Source organism: Marmota marmota, unplaced genomic scaffold, assembly GCF_001458135.2.
Source record: "Marmota marmota marmota unplaced genomic scaffold, marMar, whole genome shotgun sequence".
NCBI lineage: Eukaryota > Metazoa > Chordata > Mammalia > Rodentia > Sciuridae > Marmota > Marmota marmota.
In genome coordinates, this window is record NW_025999990.1 from 11,612,770 (window position 1) to 11,632,938 (window position 20,169).

At 36.8% G+C, this 20,169-nt stretch overlaps 1 protein-coding gene across 2 annotated transcripts; it reads left to right on the forward strand.

The window, feature by feature from the left end:
• The first annotated feature begins 399 nt into the window (after positions 1-399).
• On the forward strand, positions 400-19,655 carry Nars1 (asparaginyl-tRNA synthetase 1). 2 transcript variants are annotated; one of them, XM_015482353.2, is made up of 16 exons: positions 400-558; positions 1,453-1,535; positions 5,070-5,135; positions 5,233-5,268; positions 7,018-7,074; positions 7,381-7,470; positions 8,543-8,621; positions 9,424-9,494; positions 10,795-10,881; positions 12,906-13,127; positions 13,232-13,431; positions 13,815-13,950; positions 14,287-14,400; positions 17,412-17,543; positions 17,840-17,971; positions 18,540-19,655. In XM_015482353.2, the coding sequence occupies exons 1-16, from the start codon at positions 516-518 to the stop codon at positions 18,669-18,671; spliced, it is 1,680 nt and encodes a 559-aa protein (XP_015337839.1). In that variant the 5' UTR covers positions 400-515; the 3' UTR covers positions 18,672-19,655. The 2 variants fall into 2 exon arrangements, with proteins under 2 accessions (XP_015337839.1, XP_015337840.1); XM_015482354.2 differs by having other exon boundaries at positions 404-558; positions 1,456-1,535.
• The last annotated feature ends 514 nt before the right edge of the window (positions 19,656-20,169 follow it).

Here is a 20,169-nt window from a genome sequence, read left to right on the forward strand (position 1 = left end):
CTTGTCTTAATTGCAGAGGTTCATTCAATCTTTGAAATTAAAAAGTTAAAGTAGATTTCGCGTGAGAGAGAGACAATTTTTCTTGATCTCCACCAGGAAGGGGCCAGAACTCTGGATGGGCCCAGGACCCGCTCACCCTCCCCTGATTTACTGACAAGAATTCAGCCAGCATTCCAGCATCTAGGACTCTGAACAAAATCTTTGTTCTGGTTTCCAGTAGAGCCCAGCGCAGCTACAGATAGGCGAAGAAGTGAACCACGGGACCCAATTGAAACCACGGCTGGTTCTCAGGGAGGCAGGGGAAAGGCTGGGCAGCTTCGGACCGGAAGTTATCTTTGCCCTGACAAAAAATGGCGGCCGTGGCGCCTCTCGCCCACCTGCCGTAGCCAATGGAACCCCGACGCTCGACTGACTCACACCTGCGACCTGCGGCACTACGTTGCATGATGCAACTCTGGAGTCAAGGAAGCCTTTCGCGCACGTTGGGGTGACTGGGCGGTGGCGGTGTTGGGACCATGTCCTTGGAAGTGACCAGGGCGACTGCAGGGATGGTGCTAGGTGAGTGAGGGGCGGTGTGTGGCGCCAGGCTCCCTGCTTGGCGAGGAATGCCAGGGCTGACTTTAGTGCCTGGCGCAGGGTGGCCGCTCCTCAAATAATTGTGGAACGACTGGAGGGAAGGAGGGAGGGAGGATGGGGCCTGCACCCTCGCTGGACCGGGACGCGTTGGGCCAGACCGCGCACCCCCGGGCCCTGTGTGCCCCGGGGTTGTCGTGGCGGCGGCGGCCGGCGCTGCAGCGCCACTAAAATCCCGAGATTCCAGTGAGACCTCGGCGCTGTGAGAGGCTCAGACATAAGGTTCCCAGATAGAAATTTTTCCAAGGGGATCTTCAGGAAAGGAGTAAGAATTTTAAATCCCTTCCCAGTAGCCCCATGTACTGATATTTCTAATAAGAAAAAGGGGAGGGGTGGTCTGGGATGTCGCTAATGTCTCAAGGAGGCTTCTACCTTATGCATTTTGTATTTCGCCCTCAGTACAGCCCCAGGGAGATAGATGTCGTTTTTTCTCATTTTATAGTTAGAAGTTGAGAAAGGTTAAGTAAATTCCCCAAAGTAACTCTGGCTTTTAAGGTACAATGTCCAAGATCCAGTCTAAGTTTGGCCAACTTCAAAGCCTTTGCTTTATTACTCAGGTAAATGGAAGTAGTCTCACAAGTTAAAATGACCCAAAGTTTCATTTTGAAAAGGTAAATTTGTAACACGTTTTTAGGAGGCAAATATCCTTGAAATAGGGTGTTGGAGAATAATTGTGATATTAATTTCTTTCTGACTGTTAAGTTTTGCCAGTCATGTGCTTGTTCTGTTTAAAGAATTGAAAAATGAATGAAGTAGTTACATAGTCAAGTGGCAAGGTTATTGGCCAAGCAAATAACTTACTCTCCTTTTATAAAACAGCAGAGCTGTATGTCTCAGATCGAGAGGGAAATGATGCCACGGGAGATGGAACCAAAGAGAAGCCATTTAAAACAGGCCTAAAGGTAGAGTCTCTTCTCATTAGGAAAATAACTCTTCATTTGTTAGTGGCTTATATAAATGATTATGTGACTTGCCAAGAATTTACTTCAAGCTCTAGGTTGTTTTGTGAGATAGAGTTTGTAAGTCATCTTCATTGCTGTAACCAAAATACCTAACATAAACAATTTCAAGGAGGAAAGATTTATTTTTGGCTCACTGTTTCTCAAAGACTTTTTATTTTTAACTTTTTAATTTTTTTGCAGTGATGGGATCCAACCCAAGGGCTCACACTTGCCAGGCAAGCACCTTACCACTGAGCCACATCCCCAGCACTTGTAGAAGTTTAGTTCATGGTCAGTTGACTTCATTGCTTTGAGACTGATATGAGGCAGAACATCATTGAGGAAAGCATAGGAAAGCCACTTAGCTTATGGCAGCCAGAAAACAGGGAGAGGAAGGGACCATGAACAAGATTAGTCCCCAAGGGCCCACTCTAAGGACCCATTTTATCAAATAAGGTTCCACCTCCTACATTTTCCACAACTTCCCGATGGTCCATACAAATTATGAATCCATCAGTGGATTAATCCAGTGATGAAGTCAGAACTCTCTTGTCCAGTCACGTTCCGAAAGCTCCACCTCTGAAAATCGCTGCATAGGGGACCAAGCCTTCGACACACGAACCTTTGGGACATTCTAGTTCTAAATCATAACAGGGTCTCACTATGTTGCCCAGCCTGGCCCTGGGATCAAGATGACCTGCTTCAGCCTCCCAAGTTTCTGAGACCGTAGGTACATGCCACTATGTCTCACTAAAGCATCAGGTTTTGAAGGGATTTTTTCAAAAGAGGGAAAATATGGTAGAACGTATACAGATATGTGTCTTTAAAAGTGTTAGATAATCAAGGCCAGGTATGGTGGCACATGCCTGTAATCCCAGCTACTCAGGATACTGAGGCAGGAAGATGGCAAGTTCAAGGCTAGCCTTGTCAATTTAGCAAGACCCTATCTTAAAATATACAAAGGGCTGGTGGTATAGATCAGTGCTAGACACCCCCTGGGTTCAGTCCCTGGCACTGCAAAACAAAAGTGTTAGATGATCAAAGCCTAAATTCTTTTTTTTTTTTAATATTTATTTTTTAGTTATAGGTGGACACTATATCTTATATTTATGTGGTGCTGAGAATCGAACCCAGTGCCTCACTCATGTTAGGCGAGTGCTCTACCTCTGAGCCACAACCCCAGACCCAAAGCCTAAATTCTTTTGAACATTTAAAATAAGTTTCTTCCTTTCTTTTTTTTAACCACAAGGCATTGCATATTGGAAGCTTTCCCTCTAACAACTCAGGTTGCCACTTTTTCTAAGAATGAGAAACACCTTTCCTCAGTCACACTGAGCTCATATCCGGATGGCTTTTTGGTGAATTTTCCACAGTCCTGACTATTATCTGGAGCCTTGAGATTCAAAGCCCTGATTTATATAAACACACCAAGAATGGACTCATTTCTCAGAGCAGCCTTGTAGATCTGAAGTTTGAAAATGGATTACCAGTTTATTGACCTTTTAGATTCTAGGTCTAGAATCTTCCCATGCATTTGGCACATTCTCTCTAAGCAGATTTTTTGGAAAGCCAAATAGTGTCAAAGTGGTTCTTCAAGAGCTAGGACTCACGGTATGCATATTAGGTAACTAATAGCATCAGGTTAAGGTGTGATCCGAAACATCCCTCTTAGATCATCATGTACATGTCTGTTCAGTGGAAAGCTAGGATCTGTCACCTACAACTGCCACATAATGGAAATGGTTAAACACTTGCCCCTTGGGCAAGCACTGTACATTCCTACTGGGCCAATTTCCCTTCTTGTTAACTGTATTACGTTTAGTTGTTATCAGATTCTCCTAGCTTGGAAGCATTCTCTGTTAGACCATTTGGTAATGCTTTAGTGTGTCACATATGGGTCTTGCTTTTTAATTCTTAGAAATCTTTCTTTCCTTTCTGGGTTATTGGGGTGTTTCCTGGTGATTTCCCCAAACTGAAAACACTTGTTTAGGTAAACCTCATGACATCATTAGCAAGTTGTGCCATTCTGATTTGGGGAATAACAATTTGGCCCTTTAATTTTCATTGATATAAAAAGAGAGAACAGTACAGACTATCTGGTGTGAGTGAAGTCTGGATGATCCACAAATGCAGTCTTGTACTGTTTAACCACTGGGATAGAGTGTATTTAACACACTAAGATAGTCATGATGACACTTGGCAGCATGATCTTTTGGGACCACAGTTGGAGGATGGCTCATTATTGACTAGAACATCATTATGTAGCACATGACTGTATTCCTGTTAACTTCTGTTAAAAAGATGGACTTTCATCTATGTTTTCAAAAGATCCAAGTTCCTTTCTACTCTGCAGCAGTCATTGTTTTGGGACTAATGTCCATTTAGAAAAGGTCAGTTTTTTAAGTTTCAGATCTTGCCATCAGGGAATAATTCATTGTATTTCCTGTTTGACTTATTGAGAAATTTTGAAAGAATAAATGAAGCAGTTTGTAAAATATTCATTTTTATATTCAGTTAACTATTTAAAAACTATCACATAAAATGATGTATAACAAATTAGTCTACATGCAGGAATTTTTTAGCCATTTGTGAACTTCGTCATTATGTTGTTATTTTATTGAAAGAATTTTAAAAATCTCTTACCTGATTCTCTGATTTCTTGCAGAGCACTAACCTTGTAGGTGTCATCTGCAGTTGGTTTTTGCTCTTGGCTGTCTTTTTTTATTTTATTTTATTTTTTTTAAGTCATACATGATAGCCTAATGTATTTTGACATATAAAACATGCATGGAATGTACATACATCAATCATATTGTCTATTCTATTCTGCTGCCCTTCTTATCTTCCCTAGTCCTCCCCTCCTCTCCCATCATTTCTCTCTATCCAATCTAATTGACACACTTTTTTTTTCTTTTTCTCATTACAACATCATATATGTATTCTGTATAACAGTGAGGTTCTTCTATCTTCCGTGCAACTCCCCTTCTCCCTCTTTTTCCCTCCCACCTCTCTTCCCTATTTAGTGGTAGTCTTCTTCTCATGCTCTTCCTCCCTATCCCATTTTGAGTTACCCGCCTTATATCAGAGAAGACATTCGGCATTTATTTTTAGGGATTGGCTAACTTCACTTAGCATAATCTGCTCTAATGCCATCCATTTGCCTGCAAATGTCTTGGCTGTCTTTTCTCTTGTCAGCATACCTGTGTTGGTCCCCATAGCCACTGCAGATCTTCTGCTTGTACCGGGGAGCTGTGTGCTGCCAACTGAGCTTGCTGGGATTGTTTGTGGAAGGACTTAATGGCTTCTACTAGAGCAAAGTGCTTCTTAGTGCATTCAGCTAGTTGCTGTTATGTCAGCTTTCAGCTCTTGGGGTCTTTGTGCTGTCTTGGCTCTTGAATATGTTATAGATTGTTGAAGTTGTCTCATAATTGAGGGGTTATTTTAAATATTGTGCAACGTTAAAGAAATTCATTTTTTTCTCTTTCTCTATTTCAGGCTTTGATGACAGTTGGAAAAGAACCATTTCCTACCATTTATGTAGATTCACAAAAAGAAAATGAGGTAGGATGAATCAAAAACTTTAGTTATATTTTGTGAATAAGTTTTCATCAAGACATAGAGGTCTTGAAAAAAATAACGTATCTCTTTTTTTTTCTAGAGGTGGGACATTATTTCTAAATCACAGATGAAGAACATAAAAATATTTACTTGGGTTTGTTTAGAGATCTTTTTCTTTTTCCTGGTGTGCTGACTTTTTAAAGGATGTAGTAATTTATAGCCTACTTTTTTTCCGAATTACTGCTGCCATTGAAAGTTTAAATATTACTTAAATGTTATTTTAACTGTTAGCAACCATAGTGATCAGGAGGTAGCCAGTAAATTTTTGTTCAATTGAATTTTGATATTTAATGAAAAACAGGAAATATGTTATAGGAAAGTCAGATCCTATTCTGAAATTTGGCAGTAGGTTTACTTTTATAACTAGTATCTTTGCATTCTGTTTCTCCTTTCATCCTGACGTTTTGTTTTCTCTTTCTGTTATTTTATAACTTGTATTTTTTAATATCATGATCAAACCTTTCATAAAAATAAATTGGGCATGAATCTAAATTTCTCTTAAGCAACATGCACTTCCCACTGAGTACACAGGGTGAATAAGTTATAATCCCTTAGCTTATTTTCTACCATCTTGTTATTCCATGGTGATGTGGATAATGATAATCACATAATATTTAAAGGTATAGTGCAGTGAAAATAAAATGCTTTATAAATAAAGGGGCATGTTACTGGTGTGTATTTCAAAGGAAATGGGCTATATGGAAGGATTGAACTTCCAGTACTTAATCTTGATGTTTCTAAGATGTAAGATCAAATTATGAAAAAGTACTTTCTAGTCTCTAGTCTGGCTAAATTTCTGTGTTTCATTTTAGGAAAGAATTTAATGTTCCTGGTGTTGCGGGATGGTACGGGTTATCTTCAGTGTGTCTTGTCGGATGAGTTGGTACATTTTTTTTTTTTTTAAATTAATGACGGAAAATTAGATTTTTTTCTAGGAGGTTCTTTTATTGTTATTTTTGGGGATTTTAGGATTTATGTACATATTTTAAACTATTATTTTCACAATGGATACGTTTGTCAAAACATCACATACATCATTAAAAGAAAAATTTATTTGTTAATTGTAATTTAATAAGCTGGGGGGTGAATTTTGTAATGTAAAATTACCAACACGTTAAAAAAAAAATAGATCAACCTAAGTAACCCCATCACCAGCTTTAGTAACTACCAAAAACTGGTAGCTAATCCTGGTATGATATTGCTCCCTCAGACTTTATATTATTTTATTCATATATGCCTCTGTAATCATGTCTAAGAAAAAAATACTGTTTTTAGGTAGTTACCATTATCACCTCCCCCTAAATTACCACAACTTCTAAATGTTATCCAATATCCTATCAGATTCTCCCAATCGATTTAATAATGACATTATAGTTGGTTGATTTCAGAATCCAAACAAGATCTCCATCTGGTTGATATGACTCTAAAAAATCTCTCTTTTATCTATAACAGTGCCCTCATTTTCATTCTCCTCTTTTCTCCCCCAATTTATTTGTTGGGAAAAACATGACAAATTGTCCCTTCGAACTTCTCACATTTTGGATTTGGTTGATTGCATCCTGTGGTATCATTTAATATATTCCTTTGTTTTCTGTATATTTTATGGGGGGAGGTCTGATTAAGTTAAAAAGTGCCCAGCCTGACCTTGAACTTGCAGTCCCCTTGCCTCAGTTTCCTGGGATCATAGGCATAACCCACCATGCCTGCTTTCCCCATCACTTTTCTCCTAGTAACTCTAGCAAGTATTGATCATCATAGTATATATGGTGTTTTTTTGTGTGGATTTTTTTTTTTTTTTTTTTNTTCTAAATCACAGATGAAGAACATTAGGAAAATGTGGCATAGGGAACAAATGAAGAGTGAATCCCGAGAGAAGAAAGAGGTGATTAATATAGTTGCCGCTGTGTGCATTGTATTTATTTTTTATTGTATTTGGAGATAGGATCTTTATATTTTATTTTCTTATCATTGCATTACAATTACGGATAATAGGTTGATTATGGCATATTCATACAGGCACATAACAATCTGATCATTCTCCTTCCCCAGTGCCTTCCCTTTCCTCCCCTTCTTCCTCCCTAGTCAGCTTGCTGTACTCCACTGATCTCCCTTCCATTATCACTGTGTACATTTTTAAAGCAAACATTCTGGAAACCATTTTAACCAGTTGCTTTATTTTTAAAATTAGGCAGAAGATAATTTGCGAAGAGAAAAGAACCTCGAAGAAGCAAAGAAGATTACCATTAAAAATGATCCAAGTCTGCCAGAGCCACAGTGTGTAAGTGTGTATGTCATTTCCAGTGTCATGGACTTAGCAACTTTATATCATTATTTCTGGGTTTGAGGGGCATGACACATTTGTTCCTTCACATTGTTTGTCTTTCCTTTTAGAAAGGATGGGGAGAATGTTTTAGAATTATAAGACAGGGGTTCATTTTAATATAGAGTTTAGTAATTACATGTTGAACAAATTCTGTGCTGTGTGGTATTGGTCAAATGATTTTACCTTCTCTAGTATCAGTTTCTTCACCATCAAATATAGAGGTGGATTTTTTTTTTTTTTTTTTAAATATACTGCATCCAGGCCCTCTCACATGCTAGGAAAAGCACTGTATTACTGAGGTTCATCCTCAACCTGAAAATCCATGAATTTTTAAACAGATAAAAAGTATTTGTGGGGGCTGGGCTGGGGCTCAGTGGTAGCACACTTGCCTGACATGTGTGAGGCATTGGGTTCAATTCTCAGCACCATATAAAAATAAATAAATAACATAAAAAGGTTTGTCAACAACTTAAAAAAAAAGTGTTTGTGATTCTGTGAAATTGTGTTCACTCTTCTGGTTCCCCTATTCTTTCTGGAACCCAGATTGTTGGATTACGAATGGACATGCTGAATTCTCCTACTTCCTAACCGATGGAATTGTTTCTTTTACCATATTAACCATTTTCATCCTTTACTCATCTCTCTCCTTCATCTTTCAAACAAAAAGCCTTGGTTAGTTTCAAGTCCCAGCACCGGAAAAGGCACTGGTAGGCTAGGATTGTTGCAATACTGGGAATCAGGTGCTCCACTTAGGAAAAAGTGAATTCATTTATTACCTGATTTTCTGTAGCAATGAAACCTTTTTGTGTGTCTTTATTTTCATATTTGCCCTAAAGTGTTAAAACAGTCACAAATAATGCAAAATTAGAGCGAGTCACGCTACTACAGTTTGAACCCAAATATTTCACCATGTTGGGATGGTGAAAGAAAAAAATCCAAGTATTTTTTTAGTGTCCACTTAGTATTAGTGGAAATGTTGGTATGTGATAAATGACATGATCAAATATTATTTATTTTCATTTGACAGGTGAAGATTCATGCATTAGAAGGATATAGAGGCCAGAGAGTGAAGGTTTTTGGCTGGGTCCATAGGCTGCGTAGGCAAGGTAAATGATATTACTTTTCTTATTCTCTTTTGAATTTTAAATAATACCTGATCTCAGATGAAGAACATAAAAATATTTACTTGGGTTTGTTTAGAGATCTTTTTCTTTTTCCTGGTGTGCTGACTTTTTAAAGGATGTAGTAATTTATAGCCTACTTTTTTTCCGAATTACTGCTGCCATTGAAAGTTTAAATATTACTTAAATGTTATTTTAACTGTTAGCAACCATAGTGATCAGGAGGTAGCCAGTAAATTTTTGTTCAATTGAATTTTGATATTTAATGAAAAACAGGAAATATGTTATAGGAAAGTCAGATCCTATTCTGAAATTTGGCAGTAGGTTTACTTTTATAACTAGTATCTTTGCATTCTGTTTCTCCTTTCATCCTGACGTTTTGTTTTCTCTTTCTGTTATTTTATAACTTGTATTTTTTAATATCATGATCAAACCTTTCATAAAAATAAATTGGGCATGAATCTAAATTTCTCTTAAGCAACATGCACTTCCCACTGAGTACACAGGGTGAATAAGTTATAATCCCTTAGCTTATTTTCTACCATCTTGTTATTCCATGGTGATGTGGATAATGATAATCACATAATATTTAAAGGTATAGTGCAGTGAAAATAAAATGCTTTATAAATAAAGGGGCATGTTACTGGTGTGTATTTCAAAGGAAATGGGCTATATGGAAGGATTGAACTTCCAGTACTTAATCTTGATGTTTCTAAGATGTAAGATCAAATTATGAAAAAGTACTTTCTAGTCTCTAGTCTGGCTAAATTTCTGTGTTTCATTTTAGGAAAGAATTTAATGTTCCTGGTGTTGCGGGATGGTACGGGTTATCTTCAGTGTGTCTTGTCGGATGAGTTGGTACATTTTTTTTTTTTTTAAATTAATGACGGAAAATTAGATTTTTTTCTAGGAGGTTCTTTTATTGTTATTTTTGGGGATTTTAGGATTTATGTACATATTTTAAACTATTATTTTCACAATGGATACGTTTGTCAAAACATCACATACATCATTAAAAGAAAAATTTATTTGTTAATTGTAATTTAATAAGCTGGGGGGTGAATTTTGTAATGTAAAATTACCAACACGTTAAAAAAAAAATAGATCAACCTAAGTAACCCCATCACCAGCTTTAGTAACTACCAAAAACTGGTAGCTAATCCTGGTATGATATTGCTCCCTCAGACTTTATATTATTTTATTCATATATGCCTCTGTAATCATGTCTAAGAAAAAAATACTGTTTTTAGGTAGTTACCATTATCACCTCCCCCTAAATTACCACAACTTCTAAATGTTATCCAATATCCTATCAGATTCTCCCAATCGATTTAATAATGACATTATAGTTGGTTGATTTCAGAATCCAAACAAGATCTCCATCTGGTTGATATGACTCTAAAAAATCTCTCTTTTATCTATAACAGTGCCCTCATTTTCATTCTCCTCTTTTCTCCCCCAATTTATTTGTTGGGAAAAACATGACAAATTGTCCCTTCGAACTTCTCACATTTTGGATTTGGTTGATTGCATCCTGTGGTATCATTTAATATATTCCTTTGTTTTCTGTATATTTTATGGGGGGAGGTCTGATTAAGTTAAAAAGTGCCCAGCCTGACCTTGAACTTGCAGTCCCCTTGCCTCAGTTTCCTGGGATCATAGGCATAACCCACCATGCCTGCTTTCCCCATCACTTTTCTCCTAGTAACTCTAGCAAGTATTGATCATCATAGTATATATGGTGTTTTTTTGTGTGGATTTTTTTTTTTTTTTTTTTTTTTTTGTGGTGCTGGGGATTGAACCCAGGGTCTTGTGCAAGGTGATAAGATCTTGCGGGGCAAACACTGTGTATGTTGTTCATTGTTGATAGAAACATTATTTGGCATGTGGCTTTGTTACAAGTTTAAGTTAAAATTTGCCCAGCCTGACCTTGAATAAAGAGCTATTCTTTATTCAGATTTAAAAAATCAATGGCAGTCTTACTTCCTTTTTACCAGTATTCAACCATATAACTTGGTCATAAATAATCCTCTTAACTTTATATTTTAGAATATTTCTATTCATATGACTTGTTTGTAAGTAATCCTTTTAATTGTATATTTTAGTGTATTTAATATCCATACAAATAACTTAATTTTGAACTTTGATCATTTTACAGTGTCAGTGTTACAATGGAGTAGTTTTGTCTACTGAGAGTAGTGTTGCTGTATATGGAATGCTAAATCTTACTCCAAAGGGCAAGCAGGTAAGTAGATTAAACTGTTCTCACTGGTTGAGTGAATAGGTGTCTTTTTTTGTACTTTGGGATTTGGCATGTAAGTAGCCAAATGTGAAGCACTTATAAATTTAGTGTACCTTGTTTTTCCAATGAAATGTATAAACTACATAATTTGTCTCAGTCTTTTTTCTGTTCCTATAATAGAAAACCACAAACTGCATAAGTTATAAAGAAAAAAATTATTTCTGGAGGCTGGGATGTCCAAGAGGGACTGCTTCTGGTGAGGGCCTTCTTGTAGTGTCATAACACGGTGGAAAGCCTCACATGGTCAGAGAATATATACCAGATAGAAATCAATATGGGGCTGAACTCACTTTCATAACTAAATCAATATGGGGCTGAACTCACTTTCATAACTAACAAGTAACCCACTTCTAAGATAATCCATCAGTGGATTAATGGCATTAATCCATTGATGTGGGCAGAGTCCTCATGACCTAAACACTTCCCATAGGCCCCACCTCCCAACACTGTTACAATGGTAATTAAATGCCATTGTGACTTTTGGAGGAAACAAACTTTATAACTTGGCACAACTTGTTTGATAAGAATAATTCAGAAATTTCCAACCTTACAGAATTCTGAAGTGATCTACACATGCTGTGGATGTATTCATAACTTTTCAACTAGACGAAAATAAAAACCTATCCCAAAATTTTCAGAAAAGAACAATAATCTAAACCTACAACTTTCTGGTCAGAATTTGAAAGCCTCTTTTCAAAAAGTCGTATAATTGGGCTGAGGTTGTGGCTCAGTGGTAGAGTGCTTTCCTAGCATATGGAGAAGCACTGGGTTACATCCCAGCACCACATAAAAATAAACAAAATAAAATAAAGGTACTGTGTCCATCTACAACTAAAAAATATATTTAAAAAAATATAAATAAATTTTAAAAAGTCATATAATTGATATTCAGAGAATTATTTGTTCTTTAGCCAAAGGGCACATAACCTATTTCAGTTACATTTACTTCTTGATAATTATAGTTCACATAATTACAGTTACCCTTTTTGATTAGGAAGGAAAACAGAAAGATGTAATATATTAACCACAAGAGGGAGCAAACAGTCCTACTAACTAGAAATGTTGGTAAGGTATGCCATGAAGTTCATACAAAAGAGCCTGCAATAAAAATGAATATCGAATTCAAGCTCATTGAGTTTTCTTAGAAGGGATGAGACTGTAAAATGAGGTAGTTGTCATGATGTTACTTGCTGTCCAGTGTTTGGCTCCAAGGTAATTGAAAATTTCATGATATGTGACTTTTAGAATGAATTACTTTAAATGAAATTATTAGGGAGAATTCTAATTTTTAATATGTATATTAAAAAGGTTAACCGTCTTTAGTAAAATGTTTCCATTTTAGGAATGTTTACATGGTTTCTTAGTCTGAAATAATATTTCATAATAATAATAAGTAGTTTTGTGTGTGTGTGTTAATAGAAATTTTGGTTTTGTTTTTAACTTTGCATTTAAGTTTTTCAGTGTGGATAAATATGTTAATTGTTATTAGGCAAAGGCTGGAAAGAGACACCAAATGTTAATAGTAGTTAATAGTTACTCAAGGTCATAAGATTATAATAGTTTATTTTCTAGTTTGTGCCTTTTCATTTAAAAAGAAAGTGTGGCTATGTGTGTGTGTATTTACTCTGAAGAAATAGTAAATGAAAAACTATCAATATAAAATTGAATTATTGAGTCTTCACTTTTAGAAGAAAATGTTACTAATGATGGAAGTTCTTAGAAATATCAGCTTACATTTACCTGCACGCCTGTATTCCCAGCTACTCAGGAGCCTGAAGCAGGAGAATTGCAAGTTCAAGGCTAGCAAGATCCTGTCTCAAAGTACAATTAAAAAAGGACAGTGGTAAAGGAAAAGGAAAATGAAACAAATCAGCTTACCAAAAATTTGGACATAAAGTAAAATACTGTTAATTTTTTGTTTCCTTCTCCTTCCCTGTTTCTTCCTTCTCTACCTTTTAAAAATGTAGGCTCCAGGGGGCCACGAGCTGAGTTGTGACTTCTGGGAACTTATGGGGTTGGCCCCTGCTGGAGGAGCAGATAACTTAATCAATGAAGAATCTGATGTCGATGTCCAGCTGAACAATAGGCATATGATGATCCGAGGAGAAAATATGTCCAAAATCCTAAAAGCACGTTCCATGATCACCAGATGCTTCAGAGATCACTTCTTTGATAGGGGGTACTGTGAAGTAAGTGTGTGATGGTCATCTTTTGCAGATAGTACCTCTTTGCCGTTTTGTGGCGAACAGTAGTGCTCAGGACAGACCTACATTTCCTCCTTCCATGCAAATAGGTTACTCCTCCAACGTTGGTGCAGACGCAGGTAGAAGGTGGTGCCACGCTCTTCAAGCTTGACTATTTCGGGGAAGAGGCATTTTTGACTCAGTCCTCTCAGTTGTACCTGGAGACCTGCCTTCCATCCTTGGGAGATGTTTTTTGTATTGCACAGTCATACAGAGCAGAACAATCCAGAACACGAAGGCACCTGGCTGAGTATGCAGTTGTCTTTTTGGTTTTATTTATATTTAGAAAATATCTTCAGAAAAGAAATTTCTGTGTTGGTAAATGATGTCTGTGTGAAAAAAATCTGGTGGCTTATGAGGATAATGTAAGAACATGTTAAGTTTTGCCTCTTAGGCTACAGCTAAAATCTGTTTTTTCACTTTTCCTTGAGCTTTTACATGTTAAGGAAGAAAAAAGGAATCTCTACTTGAGGTAAAGAGGTATTGAAAACGCTAATTGCAGAGTTGAGAATTGGTTAGTAGTGTTGGAATTTTACCTTTCTGGATAGTTTCTGAGTGTTAAAATTTTTACTTGAGAAAAACTTAGTGTAAAAAAAAAGAAAAATAAAAAACTCTGAGTGTCTTGTCCTTCAGGTACACTCACGTGGAAGCTGAGTGCCCTTTCCTGACCTTTGAGGATCTCCTGAACAGATTGGAGGACTTGGTTTGTGATGTGGTAGATAGAGTCTTAAAATCACCAGCAGCAAGCATAGTGTATGACCTCAACCCGGTAGGTGAAGTGTTTTATGAAGGTAAACAAATCATAATCCTTTGTTGGAAGACAATGAGTCTTCCTGGATTTTTGTAGATTTTATGCCTTGGCAAGCTGAAATAAGTGACTAATAATTTGAAGACAAAATTCAATATTAATCATTGTTAGTAATTTTATAATATTTTTAATGTGTAAACGGAGGTTCATACATGTTTCTATTTTAGGAATGTTTACATGGTTTCTTAGTCTGAAATAATATTTCATAATAATAAGTAGTTTTGTGTGTGTGTGTTAATAGAAATTTTGGTTTTGTTAGTTTCTTTATGTACTCCGTATTTTACTTTTCTCCTGTAGAACTTTAAACCCCCTAAACGGCCTTTCAAACGGATGAACTACTCAGATGCTATTGTGTGGCTAAAAGAACACAATGTAAAGAAAGAAGATGGGACTTTCTATGAATTTGGAGAAGTATGTATTCCTTTCTCATCGTTCTTTCTAAGGTAGTAGTGTGCTGAAGTGGATTGCAGTTGCTGCTAAATTAACTAGTAATGTGGAGGGAATCTGCTTGTCCTCAAATAAATGATAATAACAGAGCCTGCTTCTTGGATTGTCTGCGGGTTCATTGTAGAGTGAGCCTTAGAACAATGCCTTTTTTGTAGTACGCCACAAATAACTAGCAAGTTTTTAGCCTTCCTTCACATATCATCCTTTGTCTCCCCATGATCATTCCTCAGCCTCTATGTAAAAACTCTACTCATAATCCACTAGGCTGGCAGAAGTGTTCTAGAAAATTATGAAGCCTTTGAAATTAAATGCAATATGTTGGTATGTGTATAAATTTGTTTTTCTGGCATTTCCAAAAGGGATTCATTCATTCCTTCCAAAGCAGATTTACAACTCCTTCCCATGGAAGGAGATTCAAACAGAAGAGAGCCATTGTTTAAGATGCAAAACTGAGAGGGAAGGCCTTGGTGGACAAGCTTTCAGTACACAGGTTTAGCCTAGTAGTCTCCCTCCCAGCATGCCTTAGGAGTGTGGGTTGGCAACAGTGTTCCAGGCCTTAGTTTCCGTGTAATTGTCCTTACATAATATTTGCAGATCTAGTTGTTTCACAAGTGAAATGTGAGTAGCTGCTACCAACTAGTTTTGTTTTTATTTTTAGAAGGAATTTATACAGAGGATAAAGAGTATACTATCTCTATAAATCACCCTATCTTGGGACTTTGGTTTGTTATGTATAATAGCACAATTTTGAACTGAAATCTTGAGTGATTTGTATACCTAGTGCTTAACAGCATTATTGAATAGAAAGAATGCAAGCTGTAGAGTCAGAACATGTCCATCTCCTACGTGGGCTTAACTCTTGCCTCTGCTCTGATCTGTTGTACAGCTGAAGCCCATTGACCCCGTCTGATTTCTTCTCTCCTATGGAGGCAATGTCCTCTTGTCAAGGTTGTGGGAACTAAATAAGCTAAATGTCTAGCAGGGTCCCTGGCACAGGGATCATGTCAGCTTGTATTGTACATTGCTCTCATCACATACACACAAGGGCACTAGAATATATAAATGGTTTTCAGGCTTTTCAGGTGTGCAGTAAGACCCCACACCTCCTAACTTAATGTTATAAACAGATTCCCAGAATGAAAAGTAGCACAAGCTAAGAGACCAGCACTCTCCCGCTCATCTTATCCCCTTTGGCACCTCAGAGAGCCTGGGGCTCCAGTGACTGGAGCTGAAACAGCTATGCCAGGTGGTTGCTCAGCTTTCTTTCTGATTTAATATTAAACAAACCAGTGAGTCTTGTTCAAATCTCAATCAGTTTTTAGAAGGATAAGAGTTTTCAATTTTAACTTGAAAACTCTGTGGTTTACTGAAGGATGTTTTAAGAGAAATAGTCACTTGGTTCATCATCTTTTTTCTTGGCTAACTATTCCAGATGTGATAGCATTTTAGGGGGTTGGGGGTACTGGGGATTAAACTCAGGGGCACTTAACCCCTGAGCCACATTACCTGCCCTGTTTTGTATTTAATTTAGAGACAGGGTCTCACTGAGTTGCTTAGTACCTCGCTTTTGCTGAGGCTGGCTTTGAATTTGCAATCCTCCTGCCTCAGCCTCCTGAGTTGCTGGGATCACAGGCAGCTGTGATAGCACTTATAAACTTTATATTGTTTGTCTTATGATGTTTTTACTACTATTGAAGGTATAACTTTATAATAGGAAAGGAGTTCAGATAACAGGAGAATTTAAAGATTAGTGTCATCAATAATGTATTCTGTGGAGGTCAGTGGTGTTGTGGAGCATTGACAGATTACCTTCTACTTTATGAGATTAAGTAGACCATGACTTTAGAACTTGGTAAACTGGCCACTGAGAAAATAACTGAGCAGGATCTAGTCACAGCTTAGAGATTTTTGTTTGTTGGTGAGGCAGGATTTGTTCCTCAAGCTGAGACATACTAAAGGAGAAGGCACATCTTTTTATGGTTTATTTAATAATTGTGTGAATCTATAAAATGTTTATTTCTTTTTTGAAAGAAATTGCTTCTTATGTGGATGTGTATGGGTTGGGTTGGTGTTTATCTCCATTGTATTGTGTGCATAAGAGGAAGGGCTGTGCAAAGGCAAAGAGCTGCTTCTCTCTTGTTGCATTTCGAGTCGTAAATGTTAATGAAGTCTTTTTTTTTTTTTTTGTAATACTGAGACTTTTATTGATATTAAATGCTCTGAAGTCATAGGGAACTTCTGCAAAAGCTGTACTTATTTCTTCTCTGATAACACCAAATATTCTTCCAAAAAATGTACAGTTGATATGTGTTTTCTTTTTTTTTTTTTTGTTGGTTGTTCAAAACATTACATAGTTCTTGATATATCATCTTTCACACTTTGCTTCAAGTGGGTTATGAACTCCCATTTTTAGCCCATATACATATTGCAGAATCACATCAGTTACACATCCATTGATTTACATATTGCCATACTAGTGTCTGTTGTGTTCTGCTGCCTTTCCTATCCTCTACTATCCCCCCTCCCCTCCCCTCCCCTCCCCTCTTCTCTCTCTACCCCCTCTACTGTCATTCATTTCTCCCCCTTGTATTTTTTTCCCCTTTCCCCTCACTTCCTCTTGTATGTACTTTTGTATAACCCTGAGGGTCTCCTTCCATTTCCATGCAATTTCCCTTCTCTCTCCCTTTCCCTCCCACCTCTCATCCCTGTTTAATGTTAATCTTCTTCTCATGCTCTTCGTCCCTACTCTGTTCTTAGTTACTCTCCTTATATCAAAGAAGACATTTGGCATTTGTTTTTTAGGGATTGGCTAGCTTCACTTAGCATAATCTGCTCTAGTGCCATCCATTTCCCTGCAAATTCTATGATTTTGTCATTTTTTAATGCAGAGTAATACTCCATTGTGTATAAATGCCACATTTTTTTAATCCATTCGTCTTTTAGCAGGTGTGTTAATGAAGTCTTTTTAACCTCAGGATATCCCAGAAGCTCCTGAGAGACTGATGACAGACACCATTAATGAACCAATCTTGCTGTGTCGATTTCCTGTGGAGATCAAGTCCTTCTACATGCAGCGATGTGCTGAGGATTCCCGCCTTACTGAATCTGTTAGTTTGTGATTCAGAGATTATTAGAATTATGGTTTTTAAGGGAGTGGGGACTGTCCTTTGGAATAAGGTACTACTTGGGGCAAATATTTTATAAATCTAAAATGATAGTAATACTTGTGGTTCATTTCCTCTCCTGATTGGGGTTAACATGCTTCATCAGGGAATTTGAATAATATTTGAATTTTGCATGATTATTGTGCTTCTTTTAACTATAGGAGGTTAATTGTAGTTTTTATTCAAGCCTCACAGCAAAGCCATGTAATTGTGCATTTTATTTTTCCTTGTATTTAAAGGTTGACGTGTTGATGCCCAATGTTGGTGAGATTGTGGGAGGCTCAATGCGTATCTGGGATAGTGAAGAAATTCTGGCAGGTTATAAAAGGGAAGGGATTGACCCCACTCCTTACTACTGGTACACAGATCAGGTAAAAACAATTTTTTTAAAGTCTTTAATTTTTTTCATTGTAATAGTTCTGTATACACTGAAATTTTTGAAAGGAGAAAATTCCAAGTAGTACTTGGTGTTTGAATGAGTTATATTTGGTTTCATGGTATAATAATGTTGCATGTGAATGTTGCCATTTTTGTCTTTTACCAAGTTATATGTTAATTTTCATTTGAAAATACATTAATTTCCATTTGGAAATGGCCTTGCTCATTGCTACTGAGTTTTAAAAATATATTATTAGAAATTTCCAATTTCTAGTACTTTCATTTTCCTCTAATAAATGGAGATGCTTAGTTCAGAGGTTGAAATTTCTTCTTTCCAGGGCGCTGCTTAATGTCTGATTTATTTTTCATTTGAATTATTTCTTTCCATGTATGTAGTTTATGAAGGTGTAAGACTATGGGTTGAATTCTGAACCACAATGAGCTAATTCCTCTATAGTGGAAATTTTAACTTTTTAAGATAAAATTTTATTTATTTTTAGATAAAATTTTAAACTAAGCATTTACTTCTCTCTTGCTCTTGATTTCTTTTTTATTTAACAGAGGAAATATGGTACATGTCCTCATGGAGGATACGGCTTGGGCTTAGAACGATTCCTGACTTGGATTCTGAATAGATATCACATCCGAGATGTATGCTTGTACCCTCGATTTGTCCAGCGCTGTAAGCCATAACTGATTCCTCCTAAAGCATGAAGAAAAGATGGTCATAAAAGGAACAGACTGCCTCATTAAAAAGGAACAAAATGCCAAATTGTTCCATGTTTATTCCATTGGGGTATAGTTTTCTGTTTTTTATTCCCAGCTACCATAAAACCATAAAAAGTAGTTCACATTATTTGAATATCAGGGGACATTGATATCATTTTAAGAAAAAATATCCACTACAAAGTCTGGGGAAAATATGTGGCATGTAACTGTAGTTATGGATACATTGTGGCATTTTATCCAGTTATAGCAATTGTGTTAAATATGCCATACATAATTAAATAGTTTTTAATTATCGTGTAAGGTATCCTAAAAAATATTTTTAAAGCTTAATCTTTCTGTACTTTTAAATGTAACTAGAATTCTTTAATTTGTATCATTTTATTGTATCAGTGATTTAAAACACATCTGTGGGGGCAGCTCACAGTGTGGGCATAAAGATTTGCTAGTGTACCTCAGCAGTAGATTCTGGAATCTAATGAGTACATTGTTTGACATCAGTTAATCTTTTCTGAATCCACATAGCTGCTTTTAATTTTGAGGCATATGATTTGATATGGAAGAATTTGTAAAAGTGGAATTGCCTTAAAATTTAAAGTAAGCATAATTGTTGGGGAGAGGCGTGGTATTTAAATGATTGCCAACATCCTTCATAGCATTAGTTTAAGATAAAGGGGTAGACCGAGCTTCCTTCTTTCCCGGTGGTTTTTAAAATTAAAAATATGTTCCAAAAGAATTTGGCAGTTTGAATCTTAACAAAACTGACTGGCTGGTTGAGTCATCCCTCCCATGTCCTTAGAGCTGGTCTGTGCTACCTTACATACTTCATAGCAGGATTACTGAATGGCTTCAGAGCAGATTTAGTTAATTTTTCCCTCAAATGCATGCCATGTATTCTCAATAGGCTGTATTTTCCCAGTGATCAATAAATGGAACACTCATTAAAAACTCTTTGGTGGTTTAATTTTCTCAAACTAAACTTTACTATCTCACATTAGTTCATATCTTATGCATTTTTAATCTTTTATTTTCTGTGGTGTATATATGTAAAGTTAGATATTCAACTTAGTAGGTTACTAATGTTATGGTAATTAAAGAGGCCAATTTTTAAAAATTAGATATTTAGGCCCTAGTTAGAACTTTTTTGCCAATTGCTGGGTTTCTGTTCTCGCGACTAAAAGGCTCAGGGGTCACTCCAGTTAAACTGGGCTAACTGGGCTGCACGAAATAACCACACAAGAGACACAAATACCTTTTTCTTTGGGGTTGCTGTGACGGCTCCTCTGACCTTAAGGGTCCCCAGGAAGAGAGAGAGAGCACGAGCTGACCCCTTTTATTGAGGAGAAGCTATTCAAATGAGGCAAGGGGTCTGGTTTCAGGGAGCTGAGTATCTTCATGATGTCCACTGTCAGCAGGTTGACTGACACCTGGGTAGGCCACACCCAAGGGCACAGTAAGAGAAGGG

Bases quoted from the DNA above. Each gene is read 5' to 3' on its own strand.
- Nars1 (XM_015482353.2), top strand. From the start codon at position 516: ATGTCCTTGGAAGTGACCAGGGCGACTGCAGGGATGGTGCTAG. The intron at 1,536-5,069 runs GTAGAGTCTCTT...TCTCTATTTCAG, and splicing joins CATTTAAAACAGGCCTAAAG to GCTTTGATGACAGTTGGAAA. The intron at 13,432-13,814 runs GTATGCAGTTGT...CTTGTCCTTCAG, and splicing joins ACACGAAGGCACCTGGCTGA to GTACACTCACGTGGAAGCTG.